At 43.4% G+C, this 23,638-nt stretch overlaps 1 protein-coding gene across 2 annotated transcripts; it reads right to left on the bottom strand.

The window, feature by feature from the left end:
* Positions 1-2,582: 2,582 nt before the first annotated feature.
* Positions 2,583-21,650, bottom strand: PLCXD2 (phosphatidylinositol specific phospholipase C X domain containing 2). Of its 2 annotated transcripts, XR_005699701.2 has the most exons (5): positions 21,517-21,650; positions 6,759-7,219; positions 5,350-5,591; positions 3,269-3,464; positions 2,715-2,878 (listed from the first exon to the last, which is right to left on the bottom strand). XR_005699701.2 is itself a non-coding variant. In XM_040057208.2 (4 exons), the coding sequence occupies exons 1-4, from the start codon at positions 21,632-21,634 to the stop codon at positions 2,722-2,724; spliced, it is 978 nt and encodes a 325-aa protein (XP_039913142.1). In that variant the 5' UTR covers positions 21,635-21,650; the 3' UTR covers positions 2,583-2,721. The 2 variants fall into 2 exon arrangements, 1 of the variants encoding a protein (XP_039913142.1); XM_040057208.2 differs by lacking the exon at positions 3,269-3,464 and having other exon boundaries at positions 2,583-2,878.
* Positions 21,651-23,638: the final 1,988 nt, after the last annotated feature.

The raw sequence follows: 23,638 nt of genomic DNA on the forward strand, positions 1-23,638 counted from the left end.
TGCCATGTCATAGACAAGTGCTACCTGCCAATTCCCCAACTCACCATTTAAGACTGTCAGGTTCCTCTCATTGGAAGTACACCACCAAGCACTGCTCTGAAATGACACACAAGTCTCTTCTGACAGGCCAAATGTACAAAAATCTTAACCATTAATACTAAAACTATTTTCCATTTCTTTTTCCTCTGCTAACACTCTTAGCACCCACCATGTTTCAAGAGGCAAGAACTAACAGCAAATATGTTAGTGAAATTTATGAGTTTGCATTTAAAAATGTCTAACCAAAGCCCTGAGCCCATCTCTGCTCAAATAAATACAGCAGAAGGACTGATAACAGTCATTACTGTGCATATACAATACAAATAAATCTCTTCTGAGGCAGATATATATATATACAGTACAAAATATATTAAGGGTCAAATACAAACATCATACTCACTTCATCTTGCTTTGTCTTCTGGTTCTGCAGGGAACTTTGCAAAGTTATTATTTCTGTCTCACTGGCATTCAAGTCAAGTCACAGAATCACAGAATATTCTGGACTGGAAGGAACCCATAAGGGTCATGAATCCAGTTTTTAAATGAATGGCTCATACAGGGATCAAGCCCACAACCTTGGTGCTACCACCCAACTGAACTCTGAGCACCAAGACAATTTGCACAAGAAAACCACCGAAATCAAACCCACATGGAGTTTCAGTCGGGGCCATGAGTAAAGTAGTAGTAAACTAAACATAAAATTCAGCTAAGGAAAATCCAGGTGTTTTAAATAAACTTGCAGACTGAACAGAACTGTTCAAAGCAGGTTCTGATGGTTTTATCAACAAGAAAAAAAACCAAACAAATCCAATAAAAACCTTCTGCTGTAGCTTTAAAAGGAAGTATTAAACAAGAAATTTTAACATAGTTCCCAAACCCTGATTTTTATGACTTGTCTCCTATCACTGAGACACAAGTAGAAAGAAGAAAGACAGTGAGTGAAAGGCACTTCCCCCACTCCCAACTCTCTTCGGGAAACGATTCAGTTAAAAAATTCAAGGAACTCTAATGAAAGCCATGCAAACAACAGATAAATCAGATTACAGTCTGCTCTGAACTCGGACAAGGTTCACATGGAAGTTTTGCAAACCTTTACCATTTCTCCTGAGTTGTGACAAGCAAACAAGGTTGGGATTTTTCCACAGCTGTCAGACCATGATGGCAGATACAAGATAAAACAATAATAACAATAAATAATAAATCTGGAGATTATTTTTTCCTTTGAATTCATTATGTATAAAGACAATCCATTCTATAATAAATAAGCTTAGAGATAAATAAAAATTCATAATCAGTGAATAATTAGTGCACCAATAGTTGCTTCAGGAAGATGACTGAGCAGAAAAGTATCTGCTGATTAGTCCCTTTTGTGCTTTTTAAAAAAGAAACAATGAAGAAGATAAATCAGACCATAGGATACTATCAGCTAGTAAATTAAGCGCTGATAAGTACCAACATATGATTACATTGGCTCAAACATACATGGTCACATTTCATTGTGAACCAGCACAAAAGTAAGTATGACTAAAGAAAGAAGCAGTACTAACACCCGCCTGTGCTTCTGTGATTACTGTTTACTCTGCCACAAGTAGGTGAAGGCTGGAGAAATTTCTCTCTTAATATGTGTAGCTGTCTACAAGCACAGCTTTCAGGTCCGACTGCAGAATTCACTGTCCCAACACAAATCACAGTGATCCAATATTTGGGCTTTGAGCAGTCCTTGTCAGCTCCAGTTCTCTGAATATTCAATCAAGCAAGCCCTCACTTGGCCCACCTCCTTCCAGAGAAGGGCTGCCTGGGTGAGAGACTGTCCCCAAAGAAAATGTGATGGATTAAAAAACCTCAAGAGACCAACAGGCAAAAGAGAAAGGTTACGCTGTAATTTCCTAAATGTCCTAGGAATTCAGGAAAATTAACGTTTCCCATATGTCACAGGAAACAGGAATTCAGACTTGAGTTATAATCCTCAAAATCTGAAGACTGAAATATTCTCCAAATTAATGGCAAAAAAAAATACACTTAAAACATGGGAGCAATTAATGTATTGAAGTAATCAAGTAAAATGAAGAGGATGAGAAGAAAGATTGTGCCAAGCCTTCACCTCTCAGGCCCAAAGGACACTGGATATTTAGCGCAGTGTTAGCAGCTTCCCCCTGAACAACAGCAGTATTGTCTCCTCAAGTAAGACAGAGGTAGTGTATAAAAGAGCACAATGAACACAGCAGCAGCCTCCAGCTGAGCCCAGCTGTGCCAGGAGTGGCCCAGGAACAGTGCCACCCCGGCCAGCCTGGTCATGCTGCCATGCCATCATGAGCAATCCCCGGAGTGAGCCCTGGCCATGGGAAGGATGCACACGAAGGGGCGCTGGGAGCACCGTCACCAGGGAGACGTGCACCACAATGGGGTACATTGCAACAGAGGCCAGCCCCTGTTGGCAGCAGATGTGTGCACAGCTCAGCCAAACAGAGCACAGACAGACAGACACACACAGCAGCACTCACACAGCACTTAGCTCACTCAGGTCCACATGACTCCTGGCCGTATGTGATGTTTAACCGTGTTTCCTCTAGGAAACTTTTTTTTGTAAACAGAGATTACAGCAGGTTTCACTTGACAAGTAAAACATTTAGCATAGTTCAAGATATCCACTAAGGAGCAGAAGCAGGACACAGCAATCAGGATTTAAGTGTCAGATTCGTCCTCTTCCAAAAGGAGGTCGTTCAACGCAATAACTGTAGCAGCAAAGTCAACCAGCTCCACAAAGTCTGATGTAATTATGTTAACACCCATAACACCAGGCTTCTGTGCTTTCACCCAATTCAAAATCATGGGCAAGTTCCTAAAGAAATTGAAATAAAGACAATTAAACACTTTAAAAGAGGCACTTTTCTATACATACTCTACTCATTTCAAACACAACGTGCTGTTTACAAAATATATTATCTCATATTTGTGATCAGGGCCTGGCTGTTACCCTAAATGCAACTGGCTGATGAGATGAGTGCTGAACACAACACGTGGTCATTAGCTATCAAACAGACATATTGGTCAGTCATCAACCCAAACCAGCAGTCATACAAAACCCCTCTATATTCACTGGGCAGCCTGTGCTTCAGGATTTAACACTGCACTACAATTTTCTCCACCGTGGTTTGTTTTCACCCAAGCACACATTAAATCAAACGTTCAATTTCACAGCAGGCCAGTGTAACACAAAGCAAGGTTATACCTGGCCCAAGATGCTCCCATGCCCTTCTCTGCATCAAGGTGGGCAGGAAAAAAGTTGTTGGAGGCAGCACATTGCATTTCTCCCAAAGTCTCTCCAGCCTCCAGACCCACTCAGAGCAATGGGGTCAGGGAAACCAAAGCTAGAATGAAGCTGTCAGCTCCTTAGAGGTTGAACATCCTGCTATACATCACTATAACTGGATAAAGGAAAGGTGTGTCAGGAACTTAGTTAAATTGAGTTAGAAATTCTACCATGGGGAGAAATTTCAAGTAATTTCTTGGACACAGTGCAAGTCAGAAGTTTGCACCATCTTTGTTGCACTCTAATATGAAACACCATGCTTTTCAGCAGTTAGACACAAATGGCTAAATATCTTAGCATTATTTAGATTAGTGCTGTAACAGGTATACATTATTTGAGAAGATGGTAGGGTAGCAAGTTAGCTAACAGGATGATGAAGAGAAAAAAGCAAACCCAAAAATCTTAAGAACACTCCACTCCTGCTGCAACAGAACAACTAAAAAAAACTTACCAAGAACTATGAGTGAAGGCATAATTACTGCCAGGGACACACCAGACTCTAGCCAGCTAAGTGCGACTCGTTTGCAAGTCTCCTTTAGCAAGAGCTCGAGAACACTTAAATACTCAAATTCAGGGCAAAATATTCAAACACTTAAATATTCAAATTCCGGGCAAATTTCCATACAAGAAGGCAGGCATCTACAAAAAACTGCAAAGGCAGATTTGCATATCAGCTAGCTTGTGCAAATGCACACAAGTATTCATGCTTACGTAAAGAGCAGCACCTATTTGCAACTTTCGGTTTAGTTGCAAACAAGCGGTAAGGATGAGGGAAAGGGTTGGACTGAAGGCAGGCTTCCCGCTAACAGCGGCTTTGAGCACCCATCTGTGCCAGGAGACCCTCGAAACAGAGTTGCTCGGCCGTTCCACGAAATGCAGCTCTCTGTTAGTTTAGGCTCGGGAATTCCGCGCGGCCCCGGCGCTCGCGGGCCCCCAGCGCCACCTGGTGCCGAGCGCGGCCCCGACACCAAACGCCAGCAGCGGCGGGGATCAACCGGGCTGGGGCTGGAGCAACGCCTCCCAACAGGAACGGCACTGAAAACTCCGAGAGCTATAGCTAACCTGCCATCTTCTCACTCACACTGAGTCACGGAATGGCCCGGGCCTGAAAGGACCTTAAATATCAGCGCATTCCAACAGCCCTTGCCGTTCGCAGGGACACTTCCACGCTAGAGCAGCTTGCTCGGAGTCCCACCCAATGTGGCTTTGAATACTTCCAGGGAATGAGGCATCCACAAGTTCTCTAAGTAATCTGTACCAGGGCCTCACCACTCTCACAGTAAAGAATTTCTTCCTAATATCCAAGAGGACTTTTATAGATCTGGTAATTTTTAGCAAACGGCCTACAAGGTGATAATTCCATAAAATAAATAATATGGAATTATCCTGGTCCTGCTGTTAATGCTATTAAAAATCACTGGCACTCTGTGCTAATCAAAGCAAAACCCTCTTACAGTGACTTTTCTCATAGGAAAATTAATTTTACAACGGTCAGTGGTATTAAAAAAAGCCAAATGCTGAATCTAATTTTTGGAAAACCTCCCCCCTGCCTCCTAAGAAATACAAGGTAAAATACTGCCCTAGGCCATACATTTCTGGCCATTACTGAAAGTACTGAGACATTTGTATGGGCAGATGCAAAACTAAGTCCAGAAATAAGCAATTTTCCTCTGTGGCACAAGCTTTTTTCACCCCCCTAAATTCAACTTCAGCCAATCTGAAATGAATTACTGCTTTGAAGCCACACATTCACCCTACATTTTACACAATCATATCATGTTCAGAAAAAAAGTTCCAATTGCCAGCAAATACATATATACCCCGTTACTTATTATTTGCACTAATTCTTTATTTTTAATGGTTGTGAGTATCTCTCATGACTGAGCAAAACCGCATGCTTTCAGCAAGCCTAAGCAAACATTGCCTAGCCCCTTGCTTGCTCAGTGCCTCTTTCAACATGAGACATGTTAAAAACTGAGAAAATCAAGGCAAGTCCTTACCTGTGAACAAGCGTGTTCTTCAGACCACGAACGAGATGCCGTGCAATCGTTTTCACTCGAGGTGTGAGAATTGCTTGAGATACGTGGAAAGTCCCATAACGACTTCGTTCCCCGAGTGTGGTCTCCAGGAACTGTAGCAGCTTGTGCACATTAGTTGTATTAGCCCACGGTGCTGGCATTTTATTACCTGGCCACAGGAAGGGATATTCTTGACACAAAGGGTGGTGGTAAAATATGAGAACCTAACAGAACAAAAAAAAAAAAGAAAATCAAACCAAAATAATAATTAAAAAAAACCCCAACAAAAATTCACAATTACTATATTTTTATTTGGATAGGCTACTGCATTGGTTTATGTTCACAGTACTCTTGCAACTAGCATAGCAGTGAAGAGGACCAAGTAAAAAGAAGTTGCTCTTGAGTCGTGTGTCAGTATATTTGTCGGACTACTGCCAAAGGAGGTGGAGATAATTTTGTTCAGCTTTGAGAAGAGGATTGCTTTAGGCTTTACAGATCACCAGTTTAAAATGATAAAGTTGTCTCTGTCATTTAAAGAGCTCAGCTTAAATGCATCGCAACTTCTTACTGCCAGAAAATACTGTATCTGTACTTGGAGTTAAGGATTTTAGCAGCCTTGCCATCTTCTGAATACCTCCTACTAAGAGGCTAAAATGTGCTGGGCTGATTGGCACATGAATGACATACTGGCATCGTGCTCACACTTGCCGCATGAGAAACCAAAGCCAGTCCTGCTGTCAGCAAAAGCGTCAAATGCAGAGTTGGTATTTTATACCTTGTAAGGTGCTTCTCTACAGCACAAAGAGCCAACGCATTTTACTAACACCCACATTTACACAAGATGCATCCTGAACCCTAGCATTGACAGCACCAGTTCATAACAATTCCTCAAAGCCTCATTTCCAGCTTAAGAATTATGTGCTGCTGCTGAAATACTTTTCTCAGTTTTTGTGTACCTGTGGGGGCAGTTACCTCCGAGAAGAGGCATTAACCTCACCTCTGCACATCTGGATGGCTGCAAAGGAGGTGAGAAATTCAGTCCATACCTTAGTCATGCTAAAGCTTATATACTTCAAACTGGCCAGAAAGACAACAGTTAACCAAATCCTCACCAACACAAGTCTGCACTACCTGCTCTTCCAGAAGAGAAGACCCTTTGTGAGGAGCACAAGGCTCCATGGACACTATAGTTTAATTAATTAACAAATGTGCTTGGGAGCAGGACAGACTGGCCACGCCATGGATGACGGGATACACAGCTGCATGTCAATAGAGGAGGCCCTAGTGGGCTTTAAGTTGACCATCAGCAGCATCCTCGGTCCAACACACTCAGCTTATCTCTAAAATCTTAGCATTTTGGGTTTGAAAAACAGTAAACATCCTCTCCCTACCTGGTGTTTCTTCTCCCACATGTACAGTAATGTCACATATTCTACACATTCAACACAACAAAGTTTGGAATCAAATGCTGAGCGGATCCTGTCGATCAAGAAGTGGTGATGGCTGTCATCCATGGCATAAAAATGATTGAAATCCAAGAAGATTACTTCCTTGGGGTGCTGCTCAAGAAAACTATTCATCTCCTTCAGCCCATCCCATACTTTGATGCCAAACAAGCCATGTATGAAGTAAATCTCTTGTCCTGTTTCTCCAGGTTTGGAAGATACACGAAGATCAAAGTAGCGGATGCCACCTTCCAGCTGCTCTTCGAAAGTCAAATTTTGAGTCACTGACCATTTCTTTATGATCTTTCTAACCAAGGAAATTCTGGCCAAACGTTTGATGGCTGTTGCTTGGTCTGGTCCCACAGGAGATTTCTCATCAACCCAGTAGCTGAAAGAATCATGTGATCCTAGGAAAAAAGCCAAGAAAAATTAATTTTAGAAAAAGTGACTCTCCCAAAACACATATACCCGTGTGCCCTGAAAACTGTATGTATGACAGGGGTGCAGAAGCATTATGCTCACATGTGGTTCTTTCAGACTATCCTTTACACCTTACTTTTCCCTGACAGTAAAACAGGAGTTAAGTATAAGGTTCTCAGTTTGAACTGCTTTCTTGGATGAGCTCCCAACTTCAATGCTCTCTGAACACCACAAAACAAACATCTGTGGTAAAGGGAAACTTCCTTCTAACCTTCCTTCATTCCTTCCTTTACAAACTATAAATCAACCCCCACATCTTTCCCAGAGCCAGGTACATGACTGATCTCGGATGAGGCTCCAGATCCATTATAATAATCTGAGCCTTTATTTCTACCTGGTAAATCCAACTATAACCTTATACACCAAACATCTTGGAACAAGTATCTTCACTCACATAATGGACTGAGGGATCTGCACCCACACATGCCTTACCAGTACACCTCACTTTAGCCCCGAGATGGCAGATAAATTGTTAGTACATTGAACAGTGGGTAATGACTGGCTGGACTTAGGGGTTGAACAGTTGAACACACCACCAGTTACAGTGTGGAGAGATACCAAGCTGATGTTAAACAAGTTCATGAACATGTCTTTTACCTGGCATGCTTCTGAGTGACCAAAGGCATGGTAAATAGAAAATTTGTCAAAAAAATACAACCAGTAATCAAAATTGCCAAAATAATGCACATCCAAAAAAGCTCCTGTAACACAAGCTATACCTTAGCAGAGAAACTGCATCTCCAATATAGATTTTTTTGCTTATTAGAAAAACCTCCAATTGAAAATTCAGTAGTAAATGGGAAAAAAACTGAGAAGGAACAAAATTCCAAAAGAAAAGTTTCAGAGTCAATGAAATATTCCTACCTTAGCCAAGTCAGTAACAGAACAAAGAGTGAAAAGGCAGTGTATCTTGGTCTGCACTGTACCAAAACAGCATAAAGCAAAGACTGGCAGAAGCTGATCCACAGCAGACTTGGGTCTACCAGGGATTTCTAATCACTTCCACCAGGCACCAGCAATCTAGCCAAGAAGCTGCAGCTGCTCCAGGCTCACCTTCCTTGTGAAGCTCCAGCCAGTAAAAACACTATTAGGAGCTCTATCAAACCTTGCTACCCTTTGTCTTCAGGACAGGAGAAGAGAGTTGGCCCATTAAGCCAAACCCCCTTGCTACCTGTGGGCCCACTCGCTCAAGTGCAGAGAAAGCATTTTCACCCAAGCAGCTCATCTTCCAGCTGCCAAGGGTACAGTGACCAGGCACCAAGCCACTGGCACCTGTGTTTTACACTCCTGCAATGCTTGTCCCTGCTTCTAGGACTATGCTTTTCTCAAATTTCCTCCTCCACCTCAGTCTGCATCTCTTAAATCCCTGTTTGTTGCATTCAGCCTCAAGATAACATTTGAAGCATTCACAGCCTCCTTTATCCAAACTTTTTATTTGCATGCCAGTGCACACTTGAACACTGATGCATTTCCTGTGATGCAAGATAAGAGCTACAAACAAGATTATCATCTCAACAGGATTATCTTGTCAGCATTTTTAATCCAGATGAAAGAACAGACTGTGCATAAACTAAACATCACTTCCCAGTAACCTTAAATGCACTGTTTCCATGGATTTAAACTAGTTTAAAACCAGGGACCAGGCAGTGTGAAGGTTAGTTTTCGAGATTTACAAATGAAAACTAAAACTAACTCTGACCAATTCTCAAAAAATTCTTCACGGCATTTGTAAAAGTGGGTCTCTGTTATGGCTTTCCATTCAGTCTTCCAGACAGAAGTGAGAAGTGCCTTAGATGCCAGTGTAAGCAGCTTTTTAGCACCTGTCCTAGTAAACTACATCACAGAGTGGCTGTCGGTTGTAGATCGACACCTAGATTTTTTTTCCCCATCTCCAAACATGCAAGCCCAAACAAAATCCAGGAGCAAACATCTAGTGAAGACATTTCAGAAGTCATATAATGCTTCAAACTGTAGTTTACAGATATCTGAGCTTCACCTACCTCCCAGTACAGCAGAATGAGTCACTCAAGCTTCTACAATATTTGGAAAGCAGACTTTAATCACAAGGGGCTTGCCTTCTACCTTGGAATTAGTTGCTCTGCACAAAGAAATCTTTCATTTGGAAAGATTTTTTTTGTTGTTGTTTTGTTTGTTTGTTTTTTTCTCCTAGTTCTTTATCAACTTTTATTTTTTTCTTCTGTTTAGGTCACAGACATAGAATCATCAGTGACCTAAACAGAAGAAAAAAATCGTAGAGTAATGACATAAGAAATATTTTCATTTTAACTAAGACAGTGCCGCAACCTTGAGACATATAGGAGTCACTCATACCATTATGTTCCCTCAGACTGATAAAACTGACTTACACTGGAATGAGAATTTTATCTGGCCACGAATTTATTGTTGTCACCTCAGAACTGTCTAAGTAAATCTGAACAAAAAAACCTCATTTTAATTCTGATCATTCACTTTACAGCTACCAAAGTCTTTCCTTTGCAGTTTGTCACTTACAAGGTGCTTTTCAGGATACAAAGAGCAAATTTTCTCCCTGCACTATCACAAACCAAATTCTATTTCCAGCCTAGCACTGGAAAGCAATATCAAAAAAGAAACAAAACCAAAAACAAGTCAGCACATTGCAACTTTTTCAACACATAGTTTAAAAACTGCACTTCTTGTGACATGCTTCTATAGTTAGAGAAGAACCTATTAACTCCTGCCCCATGGCTCTGCTAAAGGCCTAGGAAACAGAACTTCCCTCCTACATCGAAGTCAACACGTATACTTAGATATAACCAAGCAGAACATGAGTTGGAGCATTTGCAAAACATATCCTCCTTTACACTGGTGGCAGCACATCACCTTCTAAGGAAGGCAGGGGAACATCACCAATTCTGTTGATCATTCTGTGATCAGTACTGAAGCTGGAAAGACAGCAGAAGTTCAATTAGGTCTTCAGTGGTCATTTAAAAAGGCCAGTCACCAATATCCAGGCCAAACCTGGACCCACAACCTTTTGGCTCTCGTAAGAGTAAAAAAGCACAAACTGAAACCCTGCAGCAACAGCACTGGATACTTGTGGGGCTGTGGGGTAACAGCAAGGTAACGACCCACATCATCCACCAGGCCCTTCTTTAAGATCACTGTGATATACTACCAGCTCAGGCACTGCCTTTTAATATAGCTTAGCTGCGATGTTAAGTACATGCTAAGCTGATTGCATCTTGATGTCAAAACAATCCCTGCTCTCCTCTGCTCTATCCCTAAGATAAAAAGTCATGCCATTCTGTTGCTACGGCAGGAGCCAAGCTGGTTGCTGATACATGTGATGCAGCATGATTTTTTTTTTTTTTTGAAAAAGCATAACCTAAACCAACCCAAATCTGTAAAACTTCAAAGGCAAAGGGCAGAGCCTACACCCCAAGAATGGAGCAGACATGCCTCATTTTGTCAGGAGCTCTCCATTCATGTCTAACACAAGGATGCGTGAAAGTACTTAGACGCTGCCCAGTGACAGCAGCAAGTTCCTGGACAGAGCAAGAACCACAAAACTCTCACAGCAACATACAAAACAATCCCTCACCATCTGTTGTTCCCCACCACACAAATAATGTGCATTGCCTCAAACTGTGCTGAGTACTTTTGTTGGGGGGAAAAAAAAAATCTCAAGAGTTATTGAAGCAAGACATAAGACATTTCACACAATAATTAACAACTTAAATATAAATAACACCCTATTCAGTAAAACTATTCCTTAAACCAGTTGACTGTGGACAAGGCCACTAACAAAACTAGGTATTTATAACCTCCATCTCACCGAGAAGTCAAAAGGCAAAGAAAAGCCAAGAAACTTTGTCTTCATTGTCCTTTAGGTAATCTCAGAGGCCAGAATCTCAGCCTGAACCACCTCAAAAGCATGTTCCTGCACGTGCAGGACACGGATTTACTGCAGACCAGACTGGATTAGCATCAGACTGCAAAGTTACAGAGCTGCTCTAGTGACATGGTATCAGTCTGGTGCTCAGCCCTACCCAAAACCAAGTCAGGCACAGGAAAAACAACTAAGATGATGATTTGCCAGTTGCTTCCAACTGGGTGAAGGTGTGCACGCATGACATAGCAAGCATTACATTTAATCATGAAAGACACTGCACATTCAAAGACAAAAATTAGGCGATTGCTAATCAGCTGGCAGCTTTATTTCAGTTTCATTTCTTTCATCTGACAAAGACTGACAGCTTCAAGGGAAGAAGTCACATGCCGTCAAATGCCCAGATATTTAACTATCATGGCCTGTGTTATAGTTAGAAGAATATTATATAGGTAACCTCCAGATGCCAGACTTAAAATGACACACAGACCTCTTAATTTTATCCCAGTAATTGCAACTGTGGATTAAATTCCATTCACATCTTTAAACACCTTTTTTTTCTGCTTATAATATTTCCTCAATTAAATGGTACGTTGAACAGCTCACTTTTCAATTCAATTCATATGTTAAATAGATTGTATTTCACTGTTCAGGACGACTTTTTCTTGAAGCCCTTGTGCTAATTGTTAGACAGCAATCTTTTATCTCACATCTGCAGTAAAATCTAACTTCCCAGTGTGTTTATTTGTCATGCTGCTTACCCATGTAGTGAAAGTAACCCACGGTGGAGCTGAAACAAATGACACTCCTCAACAGAATGTTATCAAGCCTCCAATGTCAACAAATACCAGCTATAGCTCTTCACTCTCATGACCAGTGACAGGACTGAGAAAACAGCACAAAGGTGAGTCAGGAGGCTTACACTGGATCCTGGGAAAGTGTTCTTCACCCATATGGTGGCTGAACACTGGAACAGGGAAGTGGTCATAGTACCAAGCCTATCCAAGTTCAAGGAGTGTTTGGACAATGCTCTCAGTCACAGGGTGTGACTCTTGAGGACGTCCTGTGCAGGGCCGGCAGTTGGACTTGATCCCATGGGTCCCTTCCAACTCGGCAGATTCTATGATTCTATATAATTTGATATTTTATAAAATTATATATATTATCTTTTGTTTCTACATAATACTTCCTGCAAATACAGTGGCAGCAGAGGGACAGGGATTAGCATCATAGCACCAACCCCTTGTAAATTTACCTTCATGGAACATTACACATATGACTACACAGCATGCAAAGCATAGAGATCTTCCAACACAGAACATTACCTGTGCACTGCTCAAAAACATGACAAAAATGAATGGGGTTTTGGATACAAGCATGTCTCCTAGCATATTGCAAGCCTCCCTGGTTCCAAGGCTGTGGACTAGTCAGAAGCAGCAGCTCAAGACACCTTCTGTAAACATCTGGCCAACCAAGAAGCAATACATGAAAGCACAAGGGCAGAGGAGTGTGCTGTCAGCTTAAAAAGGTCTGAGTATGTTGGATTGATCTTTACATGAACAGAATGCTAGCAGAACAAAAATTGCAAGAAACAAATGTTTAATGTAACATGAAGCTATCAAGCAAGGTCAAAAAAACATACCCATCCCTTACAAGCATTACAGGGTCACTTATTACCAAAGAATCACCCCAGCTGTAGTGACACTAAACTTCTTAGCACAAGCTTTGCTCACCAGACAAAGTACATTCCCCACACATTACAAACCACAGCACATGACACAGCACAGCAGGCATTACACAGCCAAGATGGGCAGAAGAACAATAATCTAGTTCCAAAAACACAGGATGTAAGTGCTAGCAAGTCAAGGGTATCCCACTAATGTTGTCCTGTGTGTGCCAAAACTGAGGGAAAAACAGGATAAGCCAAAGTGCCTCAAAGTCTAGAAGTCCTCAGGATTCAGGTCATTAACAATCCAGATTTTCTTATTAGAAGATTAACATCTTAAAAGTTCATCACTAATGAAAAGCAAATCAAATTGTTCATACTAACTTGTCCAGCAAAAGGAGATTAGGCAGAAATAAGAAACATCTATTGATAACCAGTTATCTAAAACTATAGAGATGAGTATATTTTAAGAAACCTACCAGATATCCTTTAGATATTCTTAATGCAGTCCCATTAAGATATCCCTTTAGATATTCTTAATGCAGTCCCCATAGCACAGACTAAATCCTCTTAGGAAAACTCGCTCTCTCTATCCAAGAACCACCTTGATTTCCCCCACTGGCCCTTTCAGGCAGGGCAATGGGATGCAAGAGCTTAAAGACAACCTAAAACTGTCAGACACAATGTCACAGTGTAGTTTGCTTTTCCTTCCAGTCAGAAGAAATTCTTTTGGCACTGGTTGGAGTTATTGCCATTGAAGTTTAAGGTCATTTAGCAATGATTTCCCATTTATCAACAGTCTCAGCTGTCTGCAATAGGAATGCAAGAAAGACACAGCGTGTCTTTACCATTTCAAAGCCTGACTGGATCCACATGCTCAAAAAGGAAAAAAACCCTTCAGCTTAGAGTCCTAAACTACTCTTTTATGACCACTCATAACAGAGTGGACCAAAGGCTCATTCTCTTCTGAGAAGGCTCTAGAGAAATTTTTACTACATGGTACATTTCCCTCTTTTAGCATCTTCGCTGGAAAAGCAGGCCAACAAACTTTCACAGCATGAAAGGAGAGCAACAACCATTTATATCAACATTATGACTACTTTTCTCCATTTGAAATAAAACTTTGGCATGTTCTGCACTCATTTACCATCTACATCTCTCCTTGGAGATCAGCAAAGAGTCAAGTTGAAGACACTTTACCAGGCTCATTTACCAGACACACTTAAGTCCCTCTCTAGGGTGCAGATTTTAATAAGTAACAGGAAGACTTCTTTTTCCAGATTAAAAAAAAATATATATATATTAGGACCTTTGTATACTCTCTGAAGAAAATTTTGCAGCATTTCAAGAGTAATTTGGTTTTGGCTAAACAGATGACAGAAGCTCTTTAAAAAGAGAAGCCCTAAGACTGGCTTTTCAGGGGAACTCCTGCACAATCCAGTGTCTGCCAGACTAGTTCCTCATAGAGGGACATACAAAAGGAATATGTGGTTACTTAGGAATAGTGGGACAACTTCCATCAAATGTTCTCATCAGTGTCACAGTCCAGGTAATTTAACAGACTCTCTAAAAATATTTGAGAGTTGCTGTAAAAATCAAATAGCCTACCAAGGTAATAAAATAACTTGTCTTTTCAGAAAATTCTGCATTTACAAATCATACTCAAAATCACTGTACTTATGTAGATACTTTCTTCTAGTGATTACCACCCGATTCATTGGTAGATGCAAACTAAATTGAGAAGGAAAAAAAAAAACCTTGTGAATCAAAATATAAATCTTAATTTCTTCTGTTTGAGCTTCAACCCAACAGATGTCCAGTTCAGCTGATCCAATATCCTTTTATTTAGAACTCCAAAGGAATAATGTTGTCTTGGTTTGAAAGACAGGTATCTGCTAGGCAGGGGCGGGGCCTCTCAAGGAATGGGGAATTCCAATCCCCTCCCTCCAAGTTATTATAATTTAGAAAATTAAAGGGACTTTCAGGCAGAGCTAAGTGGAAAGGAATAACAGTTCTTTACTAGTAAATATAAGAAGGCAAACAAACAACAACTACAGCATTAATAATAAACAGAACCAGGAACATTGAGCGGGGCAGTCTGATCCCTTAGGACTCTGAGAGCACTAAGCTGGAGTGGTGGAAACACCCGGGCTGGTGGCTGGAACGGCAGGATGTCCCCGGCAGGCGGGGGGGGCACATAGCAAAAAAAAAAAAAAGAAAAAAAAAAAGCAGTGCAGCAGCCTGGCCATCCTCTCTGATGCCCAGAGCAAGAAGAGCTCCCAGCTCCCCCAGCCCTGTCCTTTTTCCTCCCCCAAAACTCATGTGATCTTCCCCCTACTTTGTGTTGGTCCAGCACCCTCTAAGCACCAGTACTTAGTCTCTTAGCAAGTTATGGGGAAAAATTCTCTAAGACAAAAAAAAAGGAACAAACCTAACCCCCAACAACTATTCTGGAGGAAGATGCAGTCGCAAGGTCCTCACCACTCCTCTCAGCGCCCACGTCCACAGCCCATGAAGAAATAAACAAGAAAATCACAGCATTAGGAAGTTCAGCAGCTCATCTCAGGGTCACACAAAGAGAAAAACCACCCAATCCAGTCACCAGCTCGCAGCTGGACAGCACTGCTGCTGCTTCTTTTCAGAACCATCTTGGTTCTGCTTGGTCAACTCCAAGTCAAGCATGGGACTTTTGGGGAACAGTTGCACTGTCAGGACAGCAGAGTTGGCCAGTTGGTGGATGGGAAGATGGCATCCTGTACAGAAGACACTCAGGGCCCCACCACCTCCAGGTGTTCCTCATGAACCTGGCACTTTAGGACAGTCACACTACAGCACCAACTCCGTCGCTCACAGCAGGTTACCAACACAGGAAACACCTCTCCATGCTTTCTGTCCCCCCTTTAAGCTGAACCGTGGGCTTGGCCAGCAGGGCTGCTCCTTGTAAAGACTGCCTACTAGCTGTATTTGTAAAGCTTTGTTTTCCAGGGGTGATGATTTCATAGTACTTTGATCATTTAAATCAAAATGAGGAAGCTTCTTACTGAGGCTCCTAGGATGAACTCAGAGAAGAGCAGAAACAGCGGCACGCTGTCCTGTGGCAATTTTTGGGCCAGTCATACTGACACTACCATGAACAAACAATGGAAAGTTATTATATTAAAAGCTGGCTAGAAAGTCAAGAGTGTATGTGTCATAGGGGGGAATTAGGCAGCTTGACTATGCTATAGTTTGGAGCAGCAAAGATTTACTATTCTGGAAAAGCAAGGACACACCTCTCCTTGGGGATCAGTGAACAGTCAGGTTGAAGACACTTTACCAACTGTTCTGAGTCTCCAATATGGTCTTGTTCTGGCCACGTTCAGGTCAATATGATTTTCTCTATTAAAAAAAAAAAGTTTCTAGAACAGTAAACCCGATTTTTTTTTCTGTCAGCTCTGGCTACCTATGACCCAGCATCCCACAGGAAACTCCTCAGCAGCTGTTCCAACCTGATGCTGACAGGAATGGCTCCATATTCCAAATGCTCTGCATGACTTAGAAATGAGATTCTGGCCAGCCTTCCACATGCTTTCTGAGGAAGCAAGAACACACCAGTTGGGATCACCAGAAGATGACAGAAGAGGCCCTGTACAGCACCAGAAGCCACAGGTGGAGAGTGGAGAGTTGTCCCACCTCTCCCTGGAAAGGCAGCCTGCATGCTCCACAGCAACAGAGCACTCTGCTGAGTGTGACATTGGCTCTAGGTGTGCCAGTGGCTGAAAAGCTGACTTCTGGTGGCAAAAGCTTCCTTACTGTTTCAAATCAGCCTTAGACCAAGTTTGAGGTGGAACACAAACACTTTTACTTCAAAATTTTAAAAAAGAAATCTTACACTCTGGGACCATTGGTGTAATGGCTTTTTTTGAGTATCACATTTCAAAGTGCTAAAGTAAAACTTCTCCCAGATTTTCCATCTTTTAGCTCTCTTCTTCAGTGACTCCTATAAAAAACATAGTTCAGATTCAAATAAATTGTTCCCCAGCTAAGCTTAGCTTTTTACTAATAGCCTCTATTTCATCCAAGCTATGTGAAAGAAAACAATCATTTATTCTACATACAGCCATTCCACCTGTTCTTTCTTGTCAGCATCTGCAGCACCATGACACATCAGGTTAACCTTTGTGTTCCCTCGGGACACCCACACGGTCCAGCACCCACCCTGGGGCTTGCCCAACTCCATGAGTTCTGACAAGAACCACTTCCCCAAAAAATCCCTTTAAATCATCATCACTACCAAAACCTTCCCACCAGGTTAGCTTGGGGAACATACTCATTTATATTTAGAAGGGGAGAGAAGGAAAGGCAGGGGACAGAAGAGACTTTTGATTACCTTACTTTATTTACAAAAGGGCACCCATAACTCTTCTGGGTGCTCCTGCAAGCAGCAGCGGATCCCTACCTAAGCCATCGTATGTTTTCTCTGGAAGACAAATAAAGAAAATGAGCAGCATGGAAAAACTCACAGCTAGCTATCCTGACCAGAACTGGGAACTAATCAAGGGATACAGATTGATCCAGAACTCCAAGTATACCTGTTACATCATGGCTCTTACATATTTAAAGTTGGAATAGTCCAGACAGGATTAAGTAAATATATTATCACCAAGACCCAAAGGAAAACAGAACTGCCTGCTCTCCTCATGACATTCATGCAGCACCTTGGAGGCTAGACTAATGAAACACTCAATAAAAACTGATAGCTGGCAATGAACATCTGTTAGACTGCCTTGCTGTGTCAAACATCATGAACTTATCATGACCTCACACAGCGGATATTAAGACAGAAAAAGTGTTTCACCTATTCTAATACAAATATTTATGTAAAACTTGGACGAAACAGGAAAACGGTGTCATGCAATCAGATGCAGAGACTTCGGACTCTAGTGTCATGGTTGAGCAGGACAAAGACTTTTGCCTAAGGCTGTGGGAAAAATCCCCTTAGTTATGGGAAGCAAAAAACTCACCCACATTGCCCTCATGAGTTCTCATTTAAACGTGACTACAAAGTTCTTTGCTTCTCCAGTTGCCATTGGTCCATGTTTGGTGCATTGATTTTAATATTCCTAACCGCAGTTTGTTATTGGAACCCTTCCCTCAGACTCCTTGTCCTACCTTATATAAGTTACTGTTCCCACCCTGGCCCTCACCATTTCTGGCGATCCCCACACTGTGCATGGCTTCTCCTGTTTGTTATTTTACCCACCATTAAAACCTCTTCTGTTTCGTGTCACCAAATCGTGCCCGTCTCTTGATTTATTCACCACCCGGACTTTCTGCCAACAGTCCTGAGGTAGCCACCAGCCACACCATCAGGGCCTGGTGTTACACTCTAGCACCAAGGTAATCAAGATACTTGCCTTTCCAAAAAGTTCACTTCAAATGAAACGGTACAAACTGGACACACCATGGTGCTATCAACTATCAGGGTAATAGGCAACTATAGGCAAGGAACAACTTAGGCTCTCCAGCTAATTCTTTAAATAGCTGATTTACTTCAAAAGCTGATCACTGAGAGCATTCCAGATTTTTGTGTTCCGTTTCTACATGGAGAAATAAGAAAAGTAGCAGATGCAGATCAAAAGATGACAAAGGAAAGTAGTAAGTATCACAGTTGTGATTTCATAAAATCCTTCATTGTAAACCAGCTTGAGATTAAACAAGCTCTATACAATACCCTGCCAAGGGTTACATCCTTAATCAAAATGTTTAAGTGTTCATTTTTAAACCCACATCCAAAGAGGATTACTGGAATATAATTAATATAATTAAGAGAAAACCCTCTGGACTTTCACACAAGGTCACCACTTGTTGAGGGTGGTTATTTTCGTTGATTATATTTCATGCTTGTAAAGTTGATGACAGTTTAGTTACTTGATATTTGGCAATTTTTCATTGTAAAAGATCCCTCCTGTAATGACACTGCACAGGAAACCTCATTTCTTCTCCTTGCATACCACTATATTCATTTAGCTTTTAGGCTAGAGTTTTTCCCAACAGAAGTAACAGAAAAGCCCAAATGTGGGAACTGATCACACACAAGATTTGGAGAAGGACCATAACTTTTTCAAAGTCTCTCTTCATTTTGAGCAGAGTTAAATAATCATGTAAACACCCCATATGCCTCATGAACACCCATCTTCAACACTATTTGCTTGCTACCAGTTGGTTCTAAGGCCTGAGGAAAGAATGACCTTCTCTACCATCAAGTAAGATGTTTCACACCATTATTTAATAGCTCTTGGAATCATAGAATAATGTAGCTTTAAAAGGATCCCCCAGAAGTCACAGCTACCTCTTCTAAAGCCAGTGAAAACAAGCAGCTCCGAAAGCAAAAGGTTAGCAACAAATGGAGCAGGAGAACTCTGTGAAGTCATCTTGGGCAATATACAAGGGAGTTTCCCACTCACAGTAGTGCATAATAAATTAAACCTAAGAAGTTTCTTTGTGCATACACTCTCAATTCTTTCAATTTAAATAGCCCTATGAGACCATCATTTTGTTATTTTCTTTAAAAAAAGGTAAAATTTTATTCTTTAAATGCAATTCATCAAAGTGCAAAAAGTATAAAACAACAGTTTCATGATTTTGAGTGTTGATTTATTTCAAGTTAAAAGAAGTTTTAAGGTTTCCACTCCTGGAACTCTATCTCTGTTCCTATGTACAAAGGATGACAAGGAGTGTGTGGGGGGGGAAAACAAGCAAACTCCCCAAATCAAAACCATTGAGTCCATCATTCCAGAGAGAAAACAAACGTATCCTGAGATGGACAAAAGCAGGCCACTCCTGTCAGATGCACACACAGGGATTAAGCACAGACAAAACCGCTTCTCATTCGAGCTTTCATCCCTTTTTCGAAGGTAACACTGGTCCCCATTGCTGGTCAGCATCTGCAAAGATTCCCCAACTGCAACCTGTATTGCACACTGCTAGGAACATGCCTCTGGCTCTCAAAAAGGTTGCTCTGTGAAGCACAACACCAAAACCCCACTTCAGCAAAATAATCCTTGGATGAAAGTAATAGTAATAAAAAATGACAAAAATATATCCAAAATTAACTTTTGCCTGCTTGCAGGTTGCATGAGGCATATACAGGAAAGTGGTGGGGAGATACACCAGCCTTGATCACAAATAAACATGTACTGCAAACATTAAAAAAACAAAAAACAACAACAAAAAAATTGCCCATTTAAAAAGCACCATGGCATTACTGAAACAACCACTCATTTGCTTGGCTTCTCTGCTGCAATGATGGTTGCATGATGTTTGCAAGTGACAGCGGCACTGCACCCAATGCAATCTAAATCATTCTGCAGGGTTTCACAGCCTTGAAGTGGCTACAACAAGAAGTTGATTTATTAGTTCACTGAAACAGAGAAGCCTTTATTTGCCAGAAATTCAAAGTCTGCTGGTATTTGAATTTTACATGAACATTGAATTTCCTTTCTGTCTTGCTTCCCTGTTCAATAGAACAGGTCACATAAAATGTTTTTTGCTACTGTCAGGATAGGAAAGGGAACCATTTTTGATTGAAACCTGGCATTTTAACTGTTCTGATTCAGACAACACAGCAGTCAGTGCACAGCCCTTTCTCTACACGCTCCAAGGGCATTTGAGCACGTAGAGAAGCAGCTATATTCCGACACAAAAAGTTACTCTGTTTCTAGGGAAGTATCCCTGAATGTCTGCTACACAGAATCAGAATTAATTAGACTGGAAAACTCTGCTGAGATCAGAGTCCAACCGAAGCGCTTACACCACCTTGCCAGATGGACCGTGGCACTGAGCACTACATCCAGTCCTTCCTTAAATACCTCCAGGGACAGCGACTACCATCTCCCTGGGCGGTTCCAAGTGTCTAATCACCCTTTCTCCGAAGAAACCCTTCCTAATGCCCATGCTGAACCTCCACAGGCACAGCTTGGGACTGTATGTATGCTACAACACATACCCAAAGTGCTAGTGACAAGCTGAAGCACTCAAATGAAAACCAAGCATGTACCAGAATGTAAGATGCAGCATCAGAAGGAGCTACAGTAACCACCTTTAAAAATCTTCCCTATTGACACTTGCCAGGAAGAGCGTTTCTTGCCCTTTACAGATGGAAAATCAGCCAAAGTAAATTTGAGGTCATGTGTTGTTGTACTCATTTATATAAGTTTTTCTATCTGTAAGCCAGGCTGTAAAAGACATACCATATAATGGTCTGGGTTGAGAGGGAGCCTGGAGATCACGTAGTTCCAAGCCCTCAGACACGAGCAGGAACACTTTTCACGAGAGCAGGTTGCTCAGAGCCCCATCTCAGCAGACCTTCCATTAGATAAACCTCCAGCTGTCGGGTCAACGCAACCGAGCCTTTTTCCCTACCCGATTTCAGCCTCACCTAAAGTACCTGCAAGCGCCCAGCAGGGCCGCCAGCGGCCACAGCTACCTTTCATACAGGCAGCGAAAGCAGCGGGTCGGCGGTTAGCGTCTCACAGCGGTGTTCACGGATAAAGCCCTCCATTCTCTGCTGCGATGGACAGGGCTCCTCTCAGCCCCAGCACCTGCCTCAGCACTTTATTACGGGGGACGCGACGCCGCGGCCCAGGCGACCGCCCCACCACCGCCCGGGTAGCACCGGCCCCGCGCACCCCGTCCCGCCGCCCTACCCGGGATGGCGAGGTTGGAGAGCGGCAGGGAGCGCAGCGCAGGCGGCAGCGAGCCCATCCAGTCGGCGTTGTCCTCGGCCATGGCCCCCACAGCGCCGCCCCGCCGGCGCTCCCTCATGGCGGTCAGCGCGGCCGGGCCGGCGCGGCCGGAGCGGCGCTCTACCCGCCGCCATTATGTAACCGGGGTGACGTCACGGGGAAGGGCGGCTCACCATTGGCCGCCTCCCCGCGCCCCGCCCCCGGCCTCGCGCCCCGGCGGGGTGGGCGGGCTGGGACTGCGGCGTCCATGGAATGCCGGCGGCACGGGGCGGCCGCGGGACACCGCGGGGCCCTGTGCCCACCGCCGGGCCCTGTGCCCACCGCCGGGCCCTGTGCCCACCGCCGGGCCCTGTGCCCACCGCGGGGCCCTGTGCCCACCGCCGGGCCCTGTGCCCACCGCCGGGCCCTGTGCCCACCGCCGGGCCCTGTGCCCACCGCGGGGCCCTGTGCCCGCCGCCGGGCCCTGTGCCCGCCGCGGGGCCCTGTGCCCGCCGCGGGGCCCTGTGCCCGCCGCGGGGCCCTGTGCCCGCCGCGGGGCCCTGTGCCCACCGCGGGGCCCTGTGCCCACCGCCGGGCCCTGTGCGCACCGCCGGGCCCTGTGCCCACCGCGGGGCCCTGTGCCCACCGCGGGGCCCTGTGCCCACCATCGGGCCCTGTGCCCACCGCGGGGCCCTGTGCCCACCATCGGGCCCTGTGCCCACCGCCGGGCCCTGTGCCCGCCGCGGGGCCCTGTGCCCGCCGCGGGGCCCTGTGCCCACCGCCCCGCCCCGCTCCGGCGGCGTCAGCCCGGGGCACGGGTCTGGCGTGCCTCCAGGGTGGGACACTCCACACCCTGCGTGCTCAAGCTGTTCCAGTGCCCGGTCGCAGCGCAGGAAAAAAGTTCTTCCTCATGCTCACGTGGAACTTCCATGGACACAGGCTCCGCCCCTGGTCTCTTGTCCTGTTGCTGGGCACCACCGAGCAGAGCCTGGTCCATCCTGTTGAGACCATCCCTTCAGATACTGATAGACGCCGACGAGGTCCCCTCTCGGGCTTCTCCAGGCCGAACAGATCCCTCAGCCGTTCCACATCAGAGAGACACCAGTCCCCTGGAATTTGGCCACTCCCTCTACCGTAGCACCAGAGAAGACATACCCCCGACAGGGAGCACCTGGCACCTTGCTGGCTAGTGAGTTAAGTGTATTATCTGGAGAGATTTTACACACTGTGCCTGGCAAGAGCCAACAGCAGAAGGCTTAAGGAGCAAGATAGCACAGCCTCAATCCCCCACCACCTGCTCTTCCACAATTCCCGTTCCCCGACAGTCTCACACTTGACCTTTCACTGCATTTGCTCGGTGGGGAAAGAATTTTCTCCAAAATAATTTCTGGATTTGCTGTGACACACAAAATTGATCCTCCAAGATACACTTCCTCCCTTGCATTATTATGTGTCTTTGAAGGATAATGCTTTGTGAGAAAGTTCTCTTAACTGCTCCTTAAAAATACGTACAAACATACTATTTTCATACTCTTCCCATAGGATATAGAGATGACCGGGTATACAACACTGAGACCAACTCCATCATATCCTCATGAAAAAAAAAAAAAAACAAACCAACAACCACAAATATAATTCTGAAAGACAATTTTTCACAGTCAAATTACTAAAGGCTGAATACAAAATGCCAAGGGTACGTATTTTGGGAAGTCCTCTGTTTTGTCTCTAAGGACATATTTTTTAATTAAGCAGATATTTTTAATTGGTATATTACAGTTTGCACATTATTCAGAGAATGCTTTAATTGATATACACTGAAACTGCTGGTTGAACTGTATATTTAAAGTATACATAAACTTAATGTATTTGTAAATACACATTAACGATATATTTTCATAGAATACAGCCAGAATCTATCTCTTTCCATGAGTCAGCACTTTCCTTTCTCAAGGAAGCCAGCAAAGACATTTTGCTTTTAGATCTTTGATACTGAAGAATCTTAAACCCACTGTAATTTGTGTTATAAATTTTTGTGAGGGTTTTGGTTTCTGTTTTTCTCTGCTGAGGTTAAGATGAAAGATACAGGAAACACAGGATTGAGTTT

Source organism: Hirundo rustica, chromosome 2, assembly GCF_015227805.2.
Source record: "Hirundo rustica isolate bHirRus1 chromosome 2, bHirRus1.pri.v3, whole genome shotgun sequence".
Lineage (NCBI taxonomy): Eukaryota > Metazoa > Chordata > Aves > Passeriformes > Hirundinidae > Hirundo > Hirundo rustica.

Coding starts and splice junctions, on each gene's coding strand:
- PLCXD2 (XM_040057208.2), bottom strand. CDS start 21,634: ATGAGGGAGCGCCGGCGGGGCGGCGCTGTGGGGGCCATGGCCGAGGAC. Junction 5,592..6,758: donor TGTGGGAGAAGAAACACCAG/GTAGGGAGAGGA, acceptor TTGTTCTGTTAG/GTTCTCATATTTTACCACCA. Junction 2,879..5,349: donor AAGAACACGCTTGTTCACAG/GTAAGGACTTGC, acceptor CAATTTCTTTAG/GAACTTGCCCATGATTTTGA.